The sequence below is a fragment of the Neophocaena asiaeorientalis genome, unplaced genomic scaffold (assembly GCF_003031525.2).
Source record: "Neophocaena asiaeorientalis asiaeorientalis breed wild unplaced genomic scaffold, Neophocaena_asiaeorientalis_V1.1 scaffold7, whole genome shotgun sequence".
Lineage (NCBI taxonomy): Eukaryota > Metazoa > Chordata > Mammalia > Artiodactyla > Phocoenidae > Neophocaena > Neophocaena asiaeorientalis.
In genome coordinates, this window is record NW_020185337.1 from 1428163 (window position 1) to 1448332 (window position 20170).

The 20170-nt window shown below is 38.3% G+C and overlaps 1 protein-coding gene across 2 annotated transcripts in view; it reads right to left on the reverse strand.

Moving 5' to 3' along the window:
- TMEM184C (transmembrane protein 184C) overlaps positions 1–18155 on the reverse strand; it is a 29682-nt gene extending 11527 nt beyond the window's left edge. The window contains exons 1-5 of one of the 2 annotated variants that reach the window (XM_024736064.1): positions 17465–17595; positions 15289–15541; positions 9365–9495; positions 9232–9268; positions 8383–8588 (exon numbers count right to left, since the gene is read on the reverse strand). In XM_024736064.1, the coding sequence (XP_024591832.1) occupies positions 8383–8588; positions 9232–9268; positions 9365–9495; positions 15289–15294 (380 nt within the window). In that variant the 5' untranslated portion in view covers positions 15295–15541; positions 17465–17595. Of the gene's footprint in view, positions 1–8382; positions 8589–9231; positions 9269–9364; positions 9496–15288; positions 15542–17464 lie in introns of both variants that reach the window. The other variant, XM_024736063.1, reaches the window with a different exon arrangement.
- Positions 18156–20170: the final 2015 nt, after the last annotated feature.

Genomic DNA, 20170 nt, shown 5'->3' on the forward strand with positions numbered 1-20170 from the left:
ATACCATGTTCTTGGATTAGAAGAATCAATATTGTGAAAATAACTGTACTACCCAAAGCAATCTACAGATTCAGTGCAATCCCTATCAAATTACCAATGGCAGTTTTACAGAACTAGAAAAAAACAAATCTTAAAGTTTGTATGGAGACACAAAAGATCCTGAACAGCCAAAGCAGTCTTGAGGGAAAAAAACGGAGCTGGAGGACATGGAAGTAACCTAAATACCCATCGACAGATGAATGGATAAAGAAGATGTGATACATATATACAGTGGAATATTACTCAGCCATAAAAAGGAACGAAACTGGGTCATTTGTAGAGACGTGGATGGATGCAGAGACTGTCATACAGAGTGAGGTAAGTCAGAAAGAGAAAAACAAATATTGTATGTTAATGCATATGTGTGGAACCTAGAAAAATGGTACAGATGAACCAGTCTGCAGAGCAGAAATAGAGACAGAGACATAGAGAACAACGTATGGACACCAAGAGGGGAAAGTGGCCGGTGGGGGGTGGTTGTATGATGAATTGGGATAATGGGATTGACATATATACACTAATATGTATAAAATGGATAACTAATAAGAACCTGCTGTATAAAAAAATAAATAAAATTTAAAACTTCCAAAAAAAATGCAGTTGGAGATAGGTCACCTATAATGGAATGACAACTGGATTAACAGTAGAGGCTTAACAGTAACAACTGAAGCCAGAATTAGGTGGAAGAAAATCTTCAAAATGTTTGGAGAAAATTCTTGTCAACAAAGGATTATATCCAGCAAAACTATCTTTCAAGAATGAGGGCAAAATAAAGATATTTTTGGTTAAGTATATCTGAGAAAATTTGCCACTGATACACTGACACTAAATGAACTTTCAAGGGCCATACTTTAGAAAGAAGGAAATGATCCCAGTCAGAAGATCTGAGATGCAAGAGGAGTAAGGAACAAATAAATTGATGCACTACAGTGAAATCTATAAAAGAATTACCAAAAAAAAAAAAAAAAATTCTATCCGAAAATTGATATCTAATTTTTAAGATTAAAATAGGGCTTTATAAAATCACAATAAGACTAGAAATAGAAACTATAACTTCCAAAATAGTAGTGAGGGAAAAAAAATAGAATAAGAAAAACAGCAACAAAATAATGTAATCAACTATCAGTGAGATTTGGAGTAGCACCTGTAACCCAACATTGATACAGCTTCAGTGTACTCCATAAACAGTAAGATAGTCACATGAAAACTACAAATAGTCAAAGATTATAAATAAAGTTTTATCACTAGATAAGCTATGAAAAAACTTTTGGTTTTCAAGGCTTTATGTACATATATATACATTTTTTAACAATTGCAAATATGGAATCACAGACCTGTAATGTATTAACTTTTGTTCAATGTGGGTGGTATAAAACAGATTTGTCTATTACATTTATTAAATTTGTATCCCAGAAATGATTGAAAAACTTTAAAATTATTTATTAAATAATTAGAAGGACCTTCTCAAACTTCTTATAGCTTTTTCGAAGTATTAAATGAAAGTTTATATTTTTAAAAAGAGACTAAATGCAATCTGGATTCCTGGATTGGATCCTGGAACAGAAAAAGGACATTAGTGGAAAAACTGAGGAAATCTGAATACTCTGCAGTTAATAGTATTGTACCAATGTTATTTCTTACTTTTGACAAATGTACCAGGATTACAAAAGATGTTAATATTAGAGGAAGCTGGATAAAGGGTAATAGCAAATCTCTGTCTTGTCTTTGCAACTTTTCTGTAAATTTAAAATTATTCCAAAATAAAAGTTTATTTTAAAAGTGTAATCAATGAGAAAAGGAAACTAGAAAAAGTGAGACAGAACAAAAAGTCCCCAAAATTATAAATGAATATATCAATAATCACAAAAATATAAATAGCATACCTTGTATAAGTGATGTATCATCAGATTAGAATTAAAGAAAACACTAAACTTAAAAAAAAAGTTATACACCTCATAAGGACACAGAAAAGATGAAAGTGAAAGATAGTGAAAGGTAAGCCAGGCAAATACTAAACAAAGGAAAGATAGGATACCTGTTAACATCAGACAAAGGAACTTTAAGACAAAAAAGATTTTTTGGAGTAGAAACTATCTAAACATAAAGCAAAAACTGACAGAAGTACACAAAGAAATTGACAAATTATCAGTGGCAGAATTTCAACATCTCTTTCAGTAACTGATAGAACAAGTAGCCAAAATCAACGGAAATGCAGACAAACTAAATAACATAATAAAATAAGATTGACCTCATGGAGATAAACACTACACAGCCACTCACTAATACAGCATACACATTCTCTTCAAGCACACAGAGAACCATTATAAAAACTGATCATGTACCAGAGGGCATGAAACAAATCTTAACCAAGTTCAGAGACTGTCTCATACATTCTCTGACTACAATGCAAATAAATAAAATGAAAAAAAAAATCCTCATATTTGGAAGTTTTAAAATACTTCAAAATAACTTGGGTGAAGAAAAAATCCAAACAGAAATTTAAAAACCTTAAACTGGATGATGATGAAAATGTTAAATATGAAAACGGATTCATGGGGCGATAGATGTTAAATAGACTTATTGTGGTTGTCATTTCATTTATTGTATATACAAATATTGAATAGTTATGTTGGACAACTAAAACTAATATAATGTTGCATGTCAATTATACCCCAACAAAAAAAGGGATTCAGTGAATGCAGAACATGAACGGAATTGTATAGTTTTAAATGCAGTATTAAAAAAGAAGAAAGGCTAGAAATTAATGAGCTAAGACTCATGTTAGAATAAGAACAGAGTAAACCAAAGGAAATGGGAGAAATGAAGTAAAAATAGAGTATAAATGAATGAAATAGAAAACAAACATACAGATAATCAACAAAACCAAGAGTCAGTTCTTAAAAAGACTAGTTAAAAATAGGCAAACTTCCAGCAAGACTGTTCAAGGAAAAAATAGAGATACTAGTAACATTAGAAAAGGAAAAGGAGTCATAATGACAGATTCAAAAGAGATTAAGATATAAACTAATATATGCTTATACATTTTATTTTATTTTTATTTTTTATTTTTTGGCCGTGCCATGTGGCACGTGGGATCTTAGTTCCCCGACCAGGGATCGAACCTGTGTCCCGCAGTGGAAGCATGGAGTCATAACCAATGGACCACCAGGGAAGTCCCTACCTATACGTTTTTTTGGCTGTGTTGGGTCTTTGTTGCTGTGCACTGCACGGGCTTTCTCTAGTTTCAATGAGCAGGGGCTACTCTTCATTGTAGTAGGCGGGTTTCTCATTGTGGTGGCTTCTCTTGTTGCGGAGCATGGGCTCTAGGCACACAGGCTTCAGTAGTTCCAGCACACAATCTCAGTAGTTACAGCATGCGGGCCTTAGAGTGCATGGGCTTCGGTAGTTGTGGTGCGTGGGTTCAACAGTTGTGGCGCATGGGCTCTAGAGCTCAGGCTCAGTCGTTGTGGTGAACGAGCTTAGTTGCTCTGCGGCATGTGGGATCTTCCCGGACTAGGGATTGAACCCATGTCCCCTGCATTGGCAGGCGGATTCTTAACCACTGTGCCACCAGGGAAATCCCCTAACTACACATTTTTAAACTTTGTCTATTCTGCTTAATTCCTAAATGCTATAGTTAAAAAAAAGTTTATTCCAGAAACAACGGGAAGCCTAAACAGTTCTACAATTGTCCTCCCACAAAGAACAGTCCAGAATAATCTTTCAAGGTATAGTATATATCTCTTTCTGTGATATATAAATAAAATGCAATAACTCCTATTCAGGCAGCAAAACTTGGATGTGAAAACCAGACAGGGCCAGTATAAGAAAGGAAAATCATAACCCAATCTTTCTCATGAACAAAGTTGTAAAAATTCTATAAAGCTTATGATGTAGACAAGCTGATGATACATAACCACTTAAAATTTATCTTCTAAAAGCAAGGGGATTTTAACATTAGAAAAGCCATTAATCTAATTCACTATATTAACAGGTTAAAAGCAAAAAATTATGATTGTCTCAATAGGTATAGAAAAAGCATTTGATGAAATTCAATACTTATTCATGATTAAGAACTCTTAACAAACTAGGGGTAAAAAGGAGCTTTTTAACCTAATAAAGGATGCCTACAAAACACCTTTAGAAACATTAAATCCAAATGTTAAAACCAGGAATGATACAAGAAAGTCTAGAGGCACTCATCAGCACAGTGAGAAGAAAGAGAAATGTGTGGTATAAAGACTAGAAAGCAAACAAATCCTTCTTTTGAAGATGACTGGCTACAGAGAACTTATTAACATCTACAGAATAAGAAGACTTAACAAGACTTTTGGATATAGGCTCAATATGCAAAAATCAACTGCCTTTCTACACACTGGCAGCAATTAAACTAATCTTTTAAAAAGATGTCACTTATAATAGCAATAAAATATAAGATGTTAATAAGGTCAACAAAAAATTTACAAGACTTTTATGAGAAAACTATACTTAATTAAAAGATAAATGCAGAGCTAAATAAGTAGAGAGTAGACCATATTCATAGATAAGAAGACTCAAAACCATAAAAATGTCAATAAACTGAAGATTGAATTCACTTCCAATCAAAAAACTCCAGGGGCTTCCCTGGTGGCGCAGTGGTTGAGAGTCCGCCTGCTGATGCAGGGGACACGGGTTCGTGCCCCAGTCCGGGAGGATCCCACATGCCGCTGAGAGGCTGGGCCCATGAGCCATGGCCGCTGAGCCTGCGCATCCGGAGCCTGTGTTCCACAACGGGAGAGGCCACAGCAGTGAGAGGCCCGCGTACCGCAAAAAAACAAACAAACAAAAACTCCAATAGGGCTTTTCAAACAACCTGACGAGCTGATTCTACAATTTATATGTAAGAGCATCGACCCAAGAATAGCCAAGATAATAGGGGTGGGGCACCTGCCCTTCTATTTTAAGGCTTATTAATAAACTATAGTAGTTAATGTATGGAATTGGTCCGGGGATAGAGAAGTTAACCAATAAAACAGAAAAAACGAAGATCACAAATAGACCCACATATATGGAACCTTTATATACAGCAGAGATGGCTACATAGACCAGTGAGGTAGGAGACAGAATGGTGCTAGGTCAGGAAGGCAATGGAATAAAATGAAACTGCATTCCTACCTCACACAGCATATGAAAAAAAAATCAATACGTGTTTATAAGTCTTTTTTTTTTTGGCCATGTTGCATGGCACGCGGGATCTTAGTTCCCCAACCAGGGATCGAACCCGCACCCCCTGCAGTGGAAGCGTGGAGTCTTAGCCACTGGACCATCAGGGAAGTCCCTGTTATAAAGCTTTAATGGAAAAAATATGAAATGTTTAGAAGAAAAGCAGAGGAGAATGGTTTTATAATCCTGGGGGTCAGGAAGAATTTTTTGAACATGACGCTAAGTACTTACTATAAAATAAGATTGATAAATTCAACAATATAAAATGTCACAACTTTCATTTATCAAAAGATATAGTAAAAGTGCCAAAGCAGGCCAAAAACTAGAAAAAGATATTTTTAACATGCATTAAATAAAGAATTAGTATCTAAACATATCAAGATCCTGTACAGACAACCCATTAAAAAATGAGAAACAGAAACAATCATTCCTCAGAAAGGAAACACAAATGGCTAATAAACATATGAAAAGTTGCTCAACCTCACTACTAATCAGGGAAATCCTTTACACCCTCTTAACAGGCAAACATAAAGAAGCCCTGGTAATTCTAAATATAGGTGAGGCTGTGGTTCAATTAGAAATCTTTTCTACTGTTAATGGGAGAGTAATTTGGTACTGCCACTTCAGCAATCAATTTATCACAAAGTTGCACAAAACCTAAAGACCTAGCATATCCACTCCAAGGTACATACCCTAGGGCAAATTTTTTTCAAATTGTGTCAAATGTAATTCAGTAGGCTGTGACCCAAATTTTAGAAACAAAAGGGAGGAAGGGAATACATAGTAAGAGTTAGTACTGTTTCATGAAAACATTTGTTTCATAACAGTATTAAATCACTGGGTAAAATGTTCCCCTCCTCTCACAAACTAACATACATAAAATCTAAAATTCATTAAAAGAAAACTCATTGTGCTCAGTGCTTATGTCACAGAAATCAGAGTACAAAAAGCAGACTTAATTTTAACATCTAAGGACTAGAAACTTGCCGTGGCATTTGCATCTTAAAACCAAAGCATTATACTGAATTATCCTCAACCGCAATATTCTGAGTAATGATCATATATATAACACCAGTTATCTAATAGAAGGAGACTGGTAACCTAAAATGTACTTATATATGAGAGAATGAGAAGTTTTATATTACTAAAACCATACCCCCAAACGGCACGGATTTGTTAAATGCTTAATGTCTTCAAAGGAAAGAAAACCTGGGTTACAGTTATGGATGCACTGCTGATATTATTCAGGTAGCAGCTGTCAGAACCTAAGCATCTCAGGGAAAAAAATGAAACCAACACAGAGTCTTAACAAGAATAAATGTAATTGCTTGTGTAGTTAGGAATAAATCAATTGCACAAGCACAGAAAAGGGAAATTCCGACCTATAGCATCATTTGAAAAAGCTCTGGGGTTGACCACCTGCTGTGATGAGCCAGCCTGAAGAGGCAGCTAGAGCCTCATCTCAGGTTCTGTATTAATAAGAGTCCTGCTTGAAGCCAAGCTGCCACTGCCGCTGCCACCACCACCACCACCATCATCATCATATTAACTGGACCACTGCAATCTCTTGCATCTATGCCCACGTCCAGTTCAGTCTACAAAGAGTACAAGTAATCTTGGAAACCAGACCTCTGCTTAACATCCTATAATGGCTTCTCACTTGACAATGTCTCTCCTTGATCAAACTTTAGACAGGACTCCTCTGAGCCTTCTTTTCAACTAGGCATCATCCTTAGGCCCTGTCCTTGGCCTGTGAAGTCAGTCTGAGCAAAAAATCCTGCTAAGACACCCATCACCAGCACACCCCACCCCCACCCCACCCCCAGTTTCTGATCACCCTGGAAATGCGATCAAGCTTCTCTTCCCTCACACTTGATGTTTACTTGGCCTGCCTTTAGTAAGATTCTTATCAGGCCAGTTTAGAGAGAATCCCCCTACCCTTGATGTCTCCTTAGTAATTTTCCATCCAGTGACCACCCCAATCTCTTTGGCTATAAATCCCTATTTGTTCTTGTTTTATTTGGAGTTGAGCACAATATCTCTCCCCTGATCCTCAACCTACGTTACTTTTTCCTTACTACCCTCTTTCATAGACTCCTGTTCTTTTTCCTTCATAGCATTTCCTGAAATAAGTAACTATATATTTGTGTCTTCATTTAATTCCTAACCAAGCTGTAAGTTCCATTAAGTTCCACATCTGTTATATGTATTATATCTATATACTAGCACATACTAGGTGCTCCATTTAGTGCTGATGTTGTAGAAATGGTTCTGTACTGCATGGAAGGCAATGGAGCTAACCCTAGGCCATATATCTACACTGATTCCTCCAAGTCATTCCAGTTACACTGGCTTGCAACTTCCACCTACATCCCCTTCTATCAGTGATCAAGTCCTGTTGATTCTCCAGTTGCATTCTCTTATTGTCTCCCTTTCTATTCCAATTTCACACTCCTCTTCAGCATATCTCACAAATGAAATACTATAATAACCTCCTAATTTATTTCCCCTTCTGGACTCTTCTCCCCCTAACGCATCCTGTATAGTATTGTAAAATTAATCTTTCTAAAATTCTGGCTTCAGATGTTTCCTGCCGAAAAATAAATACATAGAATAAATGCAATCTTAGTTTCAACTTAACCTTTTAGGCTTTATTTTCCTTTACTGTCCTACATGAATGTACAATAAGGCCAACTTACATATTACTAGAATAAACATTGCTATTTGTTGCTCTAATTTCATATCAAATGCTGTTTCCCCACCTAGATTACCTTCTCCTTGCATTTTAGACCTGATTTTGCCATTAATTCACTGTGTGACTTGAATAAGTTAATCTCTGCAGACCCTGGTTCCCAACTGTAAGAGGATGTTGATTAGATGATTTCTAAGGTTTTATTCCCCACAACATTTTAATTTTCTATTTAGGGTGAATAATGTAAAAGAAACTATCTTATATGTGTGGGTTATAAAAATGTGTTTTCTTAGTCTTCACACTTGATTATGAACTACATGAGGGTACGGACTCTGTCTTATACTTTTCATCCTGCATATAGTCCTTAACACACTACTTTGCAGAGAAATGATAGTTAAACTCGCTTAAATAAAACCCAACATAAAAGAATTAAAACCAAACATACTTACTCTCCCATAGTCCATGGTGGACAGCAACACAAAGGAGGGAAATGTTTCTGCTGATCTTTGGCTTCAAGGATTAATACCAGATTTGGATACCGGTTAGTTAGGTAATTGGTAAGGAATCCCATAAAGTTGTAAATGACATAAGCTTCATAACATTCTCTGCAGGTATCCACATATATTGCAATGCTGGGATATTTCAATGCTATCCACTATGAAGAAGCACAGATGTTAAAAACAGTTGCAACTACGATAAAATGAATTACCACTCCAATTCATGGTACTCACATAATTAGATCAAACTTTCTAAATTTTATCATTACGAGGGCTACCAATCTGTGAAATGAATTTTTAAAAGCAATAAGCATCTTGGATATTGGTAAACAAAAACATTTGTGTTGGGGGTAAATAATGAAGAGAGAAGTTAAATTATGTACTTGAGTTCTTAAATATAATCTGAAACTTCTTGACACAATCACAGAAAAGGATGTTAAAGATATTTTCTTTATATTTAATCAAATTAAAGCAGTTATCTGTAACAACTGCATGTATTAGAATCCACTGGGGAAGAGTTCTGTTTTGGTCCAAATAAATATTATAATAAATAAAAAGGATGATAATGTACTTTAAGTATTACATTCTTTAAAGGACTAAGAGCTACTAATCTTAAATTTTAAAACATCTGCCTTTTCTATGATTATACTTTATCTTCTCTATTAATATTAAAAACAAGTGAACCTTTTCACTTATTAACCTAACTCCTTATTGCCAAATAATATTCCTTTTATTACCTTAATTACAGTTAGCATCATCAAACAAGTTCTCAGTTAATGAGATAAAATGAAGCATACTTACACTATCTAAACTGTATATGGGTACCATCCAAAGAATCCTATTTGAAAAGCAAAACATAAATTTAAAAGTTTACATCATATTTATGAGATAAGCCAACACAACACTAGTAGAATCAAAACATATAAAGATTTACCTTATTATTGGTTTCTGTAGTTCAGGTTGTGTATAATGCACTAAATGCTGCAGTATCACCCAAAGCGAGATAGGTATAGTCAACAGCAAAAAGATTCCAGCAATAAACCAAGCCTTGGTGTGTATTCCAACCTTAACCAGCAAAGAATATGTTAGTATAAGTTCTCTGAGATTAAAACTAAAGAGCTAAATAAAATATTCGTATTTAAAACTTTTTATTTATTTGATTATTACCGAGGCTCAATATTTTCCAAATGACTAGTGGCTATTTTTATTACTTCTTCAATAAACAGCCCATTTATGCTTTTGTGGAAGGAGGGGGTGGATTTTTCCTCACGTGGCCTTTTGTAACAGCGCTGTATACATTAAGAATATTAATAACATCATGTCATTTCCCCCTAACTTGTTATCTGCCTTTTATATTTGATTATTGTGTTAAGGATGTACAAAAGTTTAAAAATTTTCTGCAAGTCAAATCTAAAAATCTTCTTCTGGTTTATTCCTCTGCTTTTATGTCTGCATAAAAATCTGCAAATCAACGTTTTCTGCAAATTTTACTGTTACACAACATGTTAGTAAAACACTTACTGATTGCTATTTGCCTGATAACTTTGCTGAACTCTTCACATGCATCATGTCTTTTGACCCTCCAATTTGCTAAGCACTGCCACAACTCCTGTCCAAGGGACCCGTGCTAATATAGGCTGCCCCTCTTATATACAACATTATCAACTCAGGACATTACATTTTCAAAAGATCTAATTTCTTTTCTTTTTTTTTTTTTTTTGGCTGAGTTGGGTCTTCGTTGCTGCGTGCAGGCTTTCTCTAGTTGCGGAGAGTGAGGGCTACTCTTCGTTGTGGTGCGCGGGCTTCTCATTGCAGTGGCTTCTCTTGTTGTGGAGCACGGGCTCCAGGCACGTGGGCTTCAGATGTGGTGTGCTGGCTCGGTAGTTGTGGCTCACGGCTCTAGAGCGCAGGTTCAGTAGTTGTGGCACACGGGCTTAGTTGCTCTGCAGCATATGGGATCTTCCCGGACCAGGGCTCGAACCCGTGTCCCCTGCATTGGCAGGCGGATTCTTAACCACTGCGTCACCAGGGAAGTCCCTAATTTCTTTCTTAGGTCAATATCTGATCAACATTTTAACCTCTAAAATCTCAATTTCTAAAAATATACTCTGAATTACCTCATCCTAACATAGAGTTGAAGTAATCCACTCACTTCCTGGTAAAAACAAATTTAGCTGAAACTCTGTTCTATCTGAGGGGCCCTCAGGAATGAATTTTATGCTAACTTGTACGCCTGCCTTGAAGAATGTGAATCCTTTTAATTAAAAAAAAATGCAAATGCTAACTTTTTAAAGCAAAAAAGGTGGGCATTTATTTTTAGTACTTGAGGAGTTTGAACAGTTAATGGAAAAGGAACTAAGTCCACAACTTGTAGTTTTTGCTGTTTTAAACAAGATTTTTTTTCATAAAGGGTCAAAGATTAAAGAAGTAGAAAACAAAAGTATAGAGAACAAACGTATTTTTACAACAATGAATTTCTATATTCAACTGTATGGAAAACTTGAAAAGCAAATAAAAGTCTTGCTGAATGCTGGAGATTAATCAAAGCAGCAAGTCAAAAGCAAATACACAGAGGTGAAGATTCTGAAAAGAACGTCTGAACAATAATTTTCCAGAGATTTTTCCTTGGCTCAGTTTCATTTAAAATTCAGTACTCATTTTAATGATGACTTAATAATAATATATTCTAGATCTTCATTATAAGGTGATCATTAAGAACAGTAGTGCCAAGTACTTTTAATGCCCGTATTTGTTTTTATGATTGCCTTAGTGCCAAAAGGTAGAACTTGGTGGTAGAGTTGAGAGAAAAATTATGTGCTCGTGACTAATGATGGTCAAGTGTCCTCCATATGCTATAAGGAAGAAAGTTCTTTTTCAAATGATCATAAAACAAGTGACTGGATAAAGAAGATGTGGCACATACATACAATGGAATATTACTCAGTCATAAAAAGAAACAAAATTGAGTTATTTGTAATGAGGTGGTTGGACCTAGAGTCTGTCATACAGAGTGAAGTAAGTCAGCAAGAGAAAAACAAACACTGTATGCTAACACATATATATGGAACCTAAATAAATAAATAAAAATGGTCATGAAGAACCTAGGGGCAAGACAGGAATAAAGATGCAAACCTACTAGAGAATGGACTTGAGGACACGGGGAGGGGGAAGAAAATTTTTAAAATCTTGCATCATAGTGTTAGTACCAGTTTTACATTGCAAGTGATGAATCAGTTTCAGAAAAACATCACCTGTCCACATTAATGCCACTAATTTGAATCACTGGTCTTATAACTGTTTTGATTTTTAAGGTATTTAAAAAGCTGTGTGCATAAGAACTGAACCTATTTTATGTGTGTACATATTTAGGTGACATTATATGTAACAAGTCAACTCTAGGTATCTGTACAAATTATTTATGTGATTATTACATTTATTTTAATTTACATTTATCTCTAAATAAATTATTCACATTTGAGACACACTGATAGAAGGATACAATTAATGTTAAACTTATCAGCCATAAGTAGGGTTTATTGGGCTCACAAAACAAGGAAGAGATAAGTAGTGTAGATTTTTTTTTCCTAAGGTAACTTGAAGAAAGCAGAGAGGAAAGAAAAAGACCATTAAAGACCAGCCTCCAGGAGTGAGTTAACTCACTCAGCCAAAGGCTTTCAGAGCAGAGAGTTAAAGAGAAACAGGAGAGTGCTTTCTGGGCCCCCTTGTCCTGAGGGCAAGAAAGGAGCACTTACACAGAGTAGCTACTTGGAACATAGGACCAGCAGGGCAGGGTGAAACAAATGCAGAGCAGCGTGACATCATGTGTGCATTTATTTTTTATTTTATTTTTTTAAAGATTTTTTTGATGTGGACCATTTTTAAAGTCTTTATTGAGTTTGTTACAATATTGCTTCTGTTTTATCTTTTGTTTTCTTGACCCTGAGGCCTGTGGGATCTTAGCTCCCCGACGAGGGTTCGAACCTGCATCCCCTGCATTGGAAAGTAAAGTCTTAACCACTGGACCACCAGGGAAGTCCCTGACGTGTGCATTTAACTTATATGACCTCACTTATACATGCTCAACCAAGTAAGAGAATGAGAAAGATGGTTTAAGTAGTGCAGATGGTCACCTGGCCACTCCAGTCATGAGTATATGCCCCATGGGCATGGGATGGGCTAGCCGATCCTCCAGTTTTCTACAACCTTAGTTCCCACTGACTTCTCACAGAGTGAGCATTGTGATTCTGATGTTTAAAAGACAAGTATTTTTCATATGAAACTGTTCCTAAACATGTCAATTACTTTTTCTAGTGATCAATCAGATGCATTATAACTTTGCTTTAGGTGTTCAGCTGTGAAGTTAATCCCAATGAAAATGCTACCTGAAAATGCTATCCCACGAGAACAGAACTGTTGCCCCACTGCAACAATAGTGATGATATTTTAAAAACAATAGTGATAATTCAGGCTTACTGAGCACCTATTATGTGCCGGGCACAGTGTTATGCATTTTAGAGACATAAACTCATCCAGTGAATAATGAGAATGATTGTATATTAAGTACTTAGCATAGTGTCACTTTAGCCACTTATCCGTCTCAGTTTTCACATCTGTAAAACTGGGATAATTCCTATGCTTCAGGACTTTTAAGAAGATTAAAGAAAATTATACCTTACCTTAGGGGCATGCTGTGGTTAGTGTCTCTAACACTTTAACAACAAAACACAATGGTTGGGTGGGGTGGGGGTGGGGGACCCTCCCTTAACCCACACTCCTCTCTATCTACTGTGCCACTCATTCTCCTGAGTCAAAAAATACTCAAAACAAACAAAATGAACAAAAACTTGTCTTCATATTTTTAAAATTAATTAATTAATTTTTGGCTGCATTGGGTCTCCGCTGCTGTGCGCAGGCTTTCTCTAGTTGTGGCGAGCGGGGGCTACTCTTTGTTGCAGTGCGCGGGCTTCTCATTGCGGCCGCTTCTCTTGTTGCAGAGCACGGGCTCTAGGTGGGTGGGCTTCAGGAGTTGTGGCACGTGGGTTCACTAGCTGTGGTGCATGGGCTTAGTTGCTCTGCAGCATGTGTGATCTTCCCGGACCAGGGCTGGAACCCGTGACCCCTGCATTGGCAGGTGGATTCTTAACCACTGCGCCACCAGGGAAGTCCCTGTCTTCATATTCTGATACCACTTATTCACTCCACATTTATTCTTCAAACAACTCCCTTTAGTTTCGGACCTGATACCTCCATAGAAACCATGACGAGGATCACAAATGAACCTCCAATGGACGGCTCAGCAGCAGACTGTTCACTACTTTGTCCTTCTGTTTTGGCTTCCATGACACCCCTCTCCTGGCATCCTACTTCCCCACTGGCTGCTGCTGCTTTTTAAACTTCCTATTCTTCCCTGTGACCTATAGATGTTGGTGCCAAGTCCTCTGCTTTTTCTTCTTCTTCCCCTTTATAATCTCATCCATTTTTATGGCTTTCAACACCATCTCTGTTCTGACAACTCATATTTATAACTGCAGCTCAGACATTTCTGAGCTCTAGACTTGCATTTCCAACAGCATATTTGACGTACCCATGTGAATGGAATGTCTCTCATATACCCTGAACTAAGTGTCCCAAACAGAACTCAAATGCTTTCAAACCTGTCCTTATCTATCAAGTTTCCATCTTGGTAATTGGCGTCACCATTTACCTTGTTGTTCAAGACATAAAACTCAGAGTGGTTCTTGATTTCCCCCTTTCTCCCACTGCCTCTCTTCCCCAATCCAATCCAGTGTCAAGCCCTATTTCTTCAATTCCAATGATACTTAAAATTCACTTTTTCATCTCTGTTTCTGCTATTCTGACTTGGGCCATAAGTCATCGTAGCCCAGGCACCCACTACCTCTGAACCACCTTAAAGAACTTTCTAACTTCTTCCACTTCCACTTAATTTTCCATAGGCTGGTAGAGTTGTCTTTTGAAGATGTGTAATAATGTTGCCCTGCTTGTTCGCTTTTTAGATCTTTTTTAGTTTCCTCAAAGCATTTTACATAATTTTATTTTATTGATTTGTTTTTGCTGGTGGTGTCTCCACCACCAAGTTCCATGAAAGTAGGTGCCATGTTTCTCTCTCTAACCATACAGAGTACCAGCCTGATTTATCACTGGGACTCAAATAATCATTTATTAAGTATCCGATATTTGAGAAGGAGAAAACAAGATAAAAAATGTATCCTGTTAGATGGTGGTGAGTCCTAAAAAATATAAAGAAGGGAAGAGGATATGAAGAGTTGAGGAAGTGAAGCTTGCGATTTTTAAACTGGGTAGCTGGGTGACATTGAAGTAAAAACCTGAAGGACACAAAGGAATGAGAATACCGTCTGGAGAAAGGAATATTATGACATGCAAAGGCCCAAAGGAGGGAGCCCGCCCTGCATTTGAGCAAAGCAAGTGTGGAGGAGACCCAGGAACTGAGGAGAGAGAGTCAGAGGGCGGTGAGGTGGGGGTGGTCTCAGATCATGTTGGGCTCCAATGCCATAGTCAGGAATACTGGCTTTTAATCCAGGACTAGGAGTGACTGGAAAACTTTCAGAGGACACACATAATGTGACTTATGTTTTAACTGGACACTCTGGCTGGTATGTTCAGAATAGTCCAGGAAATACACGATGAGAATCTGGCTCAGGATGTTAGCAGTCGAGATTGCAGATTAAAATTGTCCTTAAAAGCCCATACTGAAAAAGTACAGTTGACATCAGTGATAAAACAAAAATTTACATTTTAAGGCAAGACAAGAAATATTTACACATATAACTTTTTCTCTGCCCTTTGGCCTCCTCCCTCCCCTCTGGAAGCATCACGCACCTGCATTATGCATTAACCAGACCTCCTCAATGGCAGAAATACCTGCTCAACCATAGTGATCACTTTTTCTCCTTCTGGTACCAGCCACATAATTCCTTAGAAGATAACATTCCTTTTTCAATTCTGAAAGGTGTCACGGTGACCCACCACTAGCCTTGTCAGTGCAGACGTCTCTGGTGAGCTTTATGTGCAATGCCAATATACCATTCCCCTTACAGACAGCGATTGGTGCAGAACAGACTGGTCAGACGACCTGGGGAGACACCGGGCCATACCTAACGAAGTTCATAGCTTAATACTTACTTATGACGTTATTAATGTTACTAGCTAAATTACTTGTATTCTGCCTGTTTTACAAGATTATTGTTTCCTGCATTACCAAATGTGTGACTGAGACTCAGATAAAATTAATGATGATTAGGCCACTTGAAACAACTGACCAAATATATAGTTCTATAACATCCATAACCGTAATCGTGTAGCTTCTTCTATATGGGAAGAGGGAACAACAAGAAGAGGGAACCGTTTCCTGGACAGTAACAGCAAGATAGGTGGCCCAGAGGCTTTTGGTCATTGTTAACAGAGCCTCGTCCAGTAATAGCACATTGAGTGGCCTATCAACAAAATCCTCACCTGACCTGGGAATTAGCATTCCTAGCCACATGGGACAAACTGGTCGAAATGCCTCCCAAACTTTGGCTGAAATTAAGACCGAAAAGGAAGGGATTGTAAAATAAAGACTGCTGCCCACCATCCAGTTCTACAAGAATCAAATCACTAGCCACTGAGGCTATACACCCTGAAAGGAATAATACACCCTGAAAGGAATTTGGGGTATGTGTTGGGGCAAGATCAGGATGAGGCACTCTGTGCTCTGGGAAAACTTGTCTTCAGATAGATATTTTCAGGAGAAAATTTTGATGAACCTGGATTCTTGCATCTTCCCATACTTAGAAAAGCACTAAAACCATTAACTTAGATGTCTGTTCCTCATGACCTGTGACCTTCTACCGAGATGTGCGCTTGATCGCACATACCCCCTTTGCCAAAATCACGTATATACTGGCTTCCCCCTTTATCTCTTCAGAACAGTCCTCAGAGCTCTCTGAGAGGCTGTCTCCCGGGCTATAATCCTCAGTTTGGCTTGAATAAAATTTTCCATCTCTTTCTTAATTTTTTGTCATTGACACCAACAACTAAGAGAAATCTTAAATTAGGTTATTATACATAGTATTAATCTTTAAAATAGTTTCTATATTTCAAAGTAAGAAATACTCCAAAGTAAGAAATCCCTATTTATATTAAGATGTTTATATATGAATTCTGGTAGACAAATTATGGAAGTAACCTAAATATCTAACAAACTAGAAATACTTAATGTAGTGTAATATTATAGTAATATTAAGAATAACTATATGGACTATGCTAGTTTAGAAAAGTCAACCAAAAAAAATTGAGTGAACATACAGAAAACAAACATATATTAAATGCATTTCATTTAATTACATAAAGATTGTTCCCACACAAAAGGCCTTAAATAGCCATGGTCTTGTCATAACTCTTGTGAAATAGTTGTTTCTAAGAAAAAATACTTCCCTGAATTTTATGAACTTCAAACTTAAAAGTTCATTACAATTTTTATACTTAGTTAAATATTTACCTTGGGGTCTTTCAGCTTATAGTACTTTACTGATGTCATAATAAGAATATGACATCAAAAAATATACAAGGGACTTTTTTCAAAACCTTTGTTAAGAGTTAATTTCTAAAGTAAAAACGAAGTTAAACCAACTCGAATCCTTTAATTCAGGAAGCCAGTTAAACGCTAATAAAATTCAACACCTGGTCTTTAGATCTAGTTAAGTCTTAATATTTAAACAGATCAGATTTCAGAAGTAAAGTTACCTTACTTTCAGGATATTGATGAATGTTTGCAAAACAGTGCTCTCCGAAGCAGCTATCTTAATATATTTTATTTTCTCGGTCCTACCTTCACGAGTAGCATGGTTTGAAAAACCGTTAACAACCAGAAATCAGACAGGCTATGTCACGGGTTCATTACAGGACATGGTTTTCAGGATATCAAGTCTGGAGCATCCGGGATAAAAACAGGCTACCTTAGCTGGGCAGAACGGTAGAAGAAAGGGTAGAGGCGGATGGTGCGGGACCCTCTTACCTCCAGTTTCTGTAATTCCCACACGCATAGGGGAACCGCAACCACTATGGACACCAGATAAATGACCACCGCTAAAGGTCGAATCCACTGTCTCCAGTTCCTCCAGGTACAAGTGCAAGGCATGTTTCCGCATAAATCAGCTCCGAGTAGCAAGGGAAAATAGCTCGAAAGAGATGGTAATGGGGTCTCTGGCTGTTCTGTCGACTCTCATACTACGGAAAAACAGCCGTGGAGCGACTTCACCAGCTGGAACCGCCTCCTCGGCCCACGCTGTGCTTTCTGTTGCTGCTACTGCTGCTGCTGCCACAAACGCAGCGGCTCAGGGTACTACTGGGGAGCAGTGCGGTCAGCATTCTTTCTTTCCCACCTTGCATCTACCCAGTTCTTCCGCGGTGGAATCCCCGGCAGAGCCGCTGCTCTCACCTAGGAATCGCCCGGAGCTCCGCCTGCAGCATGGCCTCGAGGGGAGCGGCGCCGAGCCGGACCGGCCTGTAGAGACCCTGCAATGAGTTCGGTTCTGCTCCGCGGCTGCCTGCCCGCTCACTCTTTTTTGGGCGGTGAAGTTGCCTCCCTCCCGCGCTCGCAGGCGTCTGCTCGGCCGATTCCGCTGATAGATAAGAGATGAAAACTTAAACCCACCAGCCCCAGGATTTCCTCACTGGTTCCCACGGGCCAGTCCCCCAAGGCGGAACCAAGGCCAAACCAGGGCTTCCGCTTCCGCCCCCGCTGTCTGAAGTTGGTGATTCGTGGACAGCGCCAAGATAGGCCCTCCCCATCCGGCTCACTTCCCACTCTCTGATTGGTCATTTTCCGGGGCGGGGCTGTTGGGATGGATACCAAGGGTACAAGGTTGGATGAAGCCGAGGTGTGTGGAAGTTGTGCCGTCGCTGCCGGGTGGCCCAGTGGCCGAGGAGGATTCTGCAAGCTGTATAGGTCGTTTGAGAACACATGAGGAACTCCTGCTACGTTGTTCTGCTGACTATATTCCAGCTTTAAGAAAGCCTGGGTAAGAGGCCATTACCTTAGAGCTGAAACTTTATCTGCACGAACATCTCCGATTCTCCCTGGGAGTGGATAGGGGAGTCAGCTGGACTAAGAAGACAGAAAAAAAAAAGGGAAACGTCCACCTAGTTTTGTGTCAGTTGCCAGAATCTAGGGGTAGAGCCACTTAGTTATTTCGGGATTGTGCAGAGGATCATTCTAGGGATAGCTTAATTTTAGAAGCAGTACTGCATTTGGAACTTGTTAAAAACTCGAATACATTTGAGTTTCAGAGAGTTGACATTACAACTGACAAAGAAATTTTATGTGCTTAAAGCTTTTAGCTGAACCGGAGCAAACAAATGGCAAATGGGATCTTAAAGCCTTCCTAAACCAATAGAGCAAACAAATATGTACCTCTCAATTAGATACACAAATATGTCCTATATCTGTAATTTTCTACGTGCTTTTCTTACAGTATATTTGTTGATGTACACAAAAATCCCCAAAGGTAGGCAGTTTTCCATGTTACAGGTGAGAAAACGGATTCAAGTGGTTAAGTAGTTTGCAAAGCTCATTGAGCTAGTTAGTGGTAGAGCTGGGATTCTAACCTTGGTGTCTGACTCCAGCATTGGACCTGTCAGTACCTGCCACCTGAGAATTTCTGACTAATGACCATATATGGACAAGAAGGCTTGCAGTATTGAATACACCCAGACTAAGATTCTCACAGAAGCACTGAGGGAATGTTGTCTTCCCCAGGGTCCTAGCCAAAGTTTGGAGCTTGATAACATCTCCTTTTTAAAATTTGGCCTCTTTTAATACAAACTGATTTCTTAAAGGGAAATAGGCCTTTTGTTTGTTCTTTCTAAACTAACCTACAAAATTGAAGTCGTTATTTTAAAAAATTTCCTGATCATTAAATTAACACATACTCCATTGTTGAATTTCAAAAAATAGAAGAATAAAGAAGAGAAAAGTAACCCTTACTCTACAACCAAGTATATCCACTACTTACTTTTTTGATACACAATATAGTCTTCCTTGGATATACTGCATACATAGATTGTCTCTGTGCTTTCAGCCACAGTCATTGCCATCTATAATAATCTTTCCCATTCTTTCTCATGGGAAAATCTTTTTCACGTAATTTGTGAAAACTTCCTTGATCCCCTGTCCCCCTCCCCCCGACCCGTAACCTTATGGCACTCACGTTATAATAATTTCCTTATTTGTCTGTCTTTATTTATTTTTAAAATTATTTATTTATTTTTGGCTGCGTTGGGTCTTCGTTGCTGCACGTGAGCTTTCTCTAGTTGCGGTGAGCGGGGGCTTCTCTTCATTGTGGTGCTCGGGCTTCTCACCGGTGGCTTCTCTTGTTGAGGAGCGCCGGCTCTAGGCGCGCGGGCTTCAGTAGTTGTGGTGCGTGGGCTCGGTAGTTGTGACACACTGGCTTAGTTGCTCCGCGGCACGTGGGTTCTTCCCAGACCAGGGCTCGAACCCATGTCCCCTGCATTGGCAGGCCGATTCTTAACCACTGGGCTGCCAGGGAAGTCCTTGTCTGTCTTTTAAATTGAGTTTCTAGGAGCAAGCTAAAGTTCTAGAACTATTAGAATAAAGCAAGGGAAGGAAGGGACCAGAATGTCAGATGCACAGGTGGTTTCCCACACCAGTGTGTGAACTGGGGTTCATTCATGATGAAGGTTCTACAGGTGAGCAGAGAAA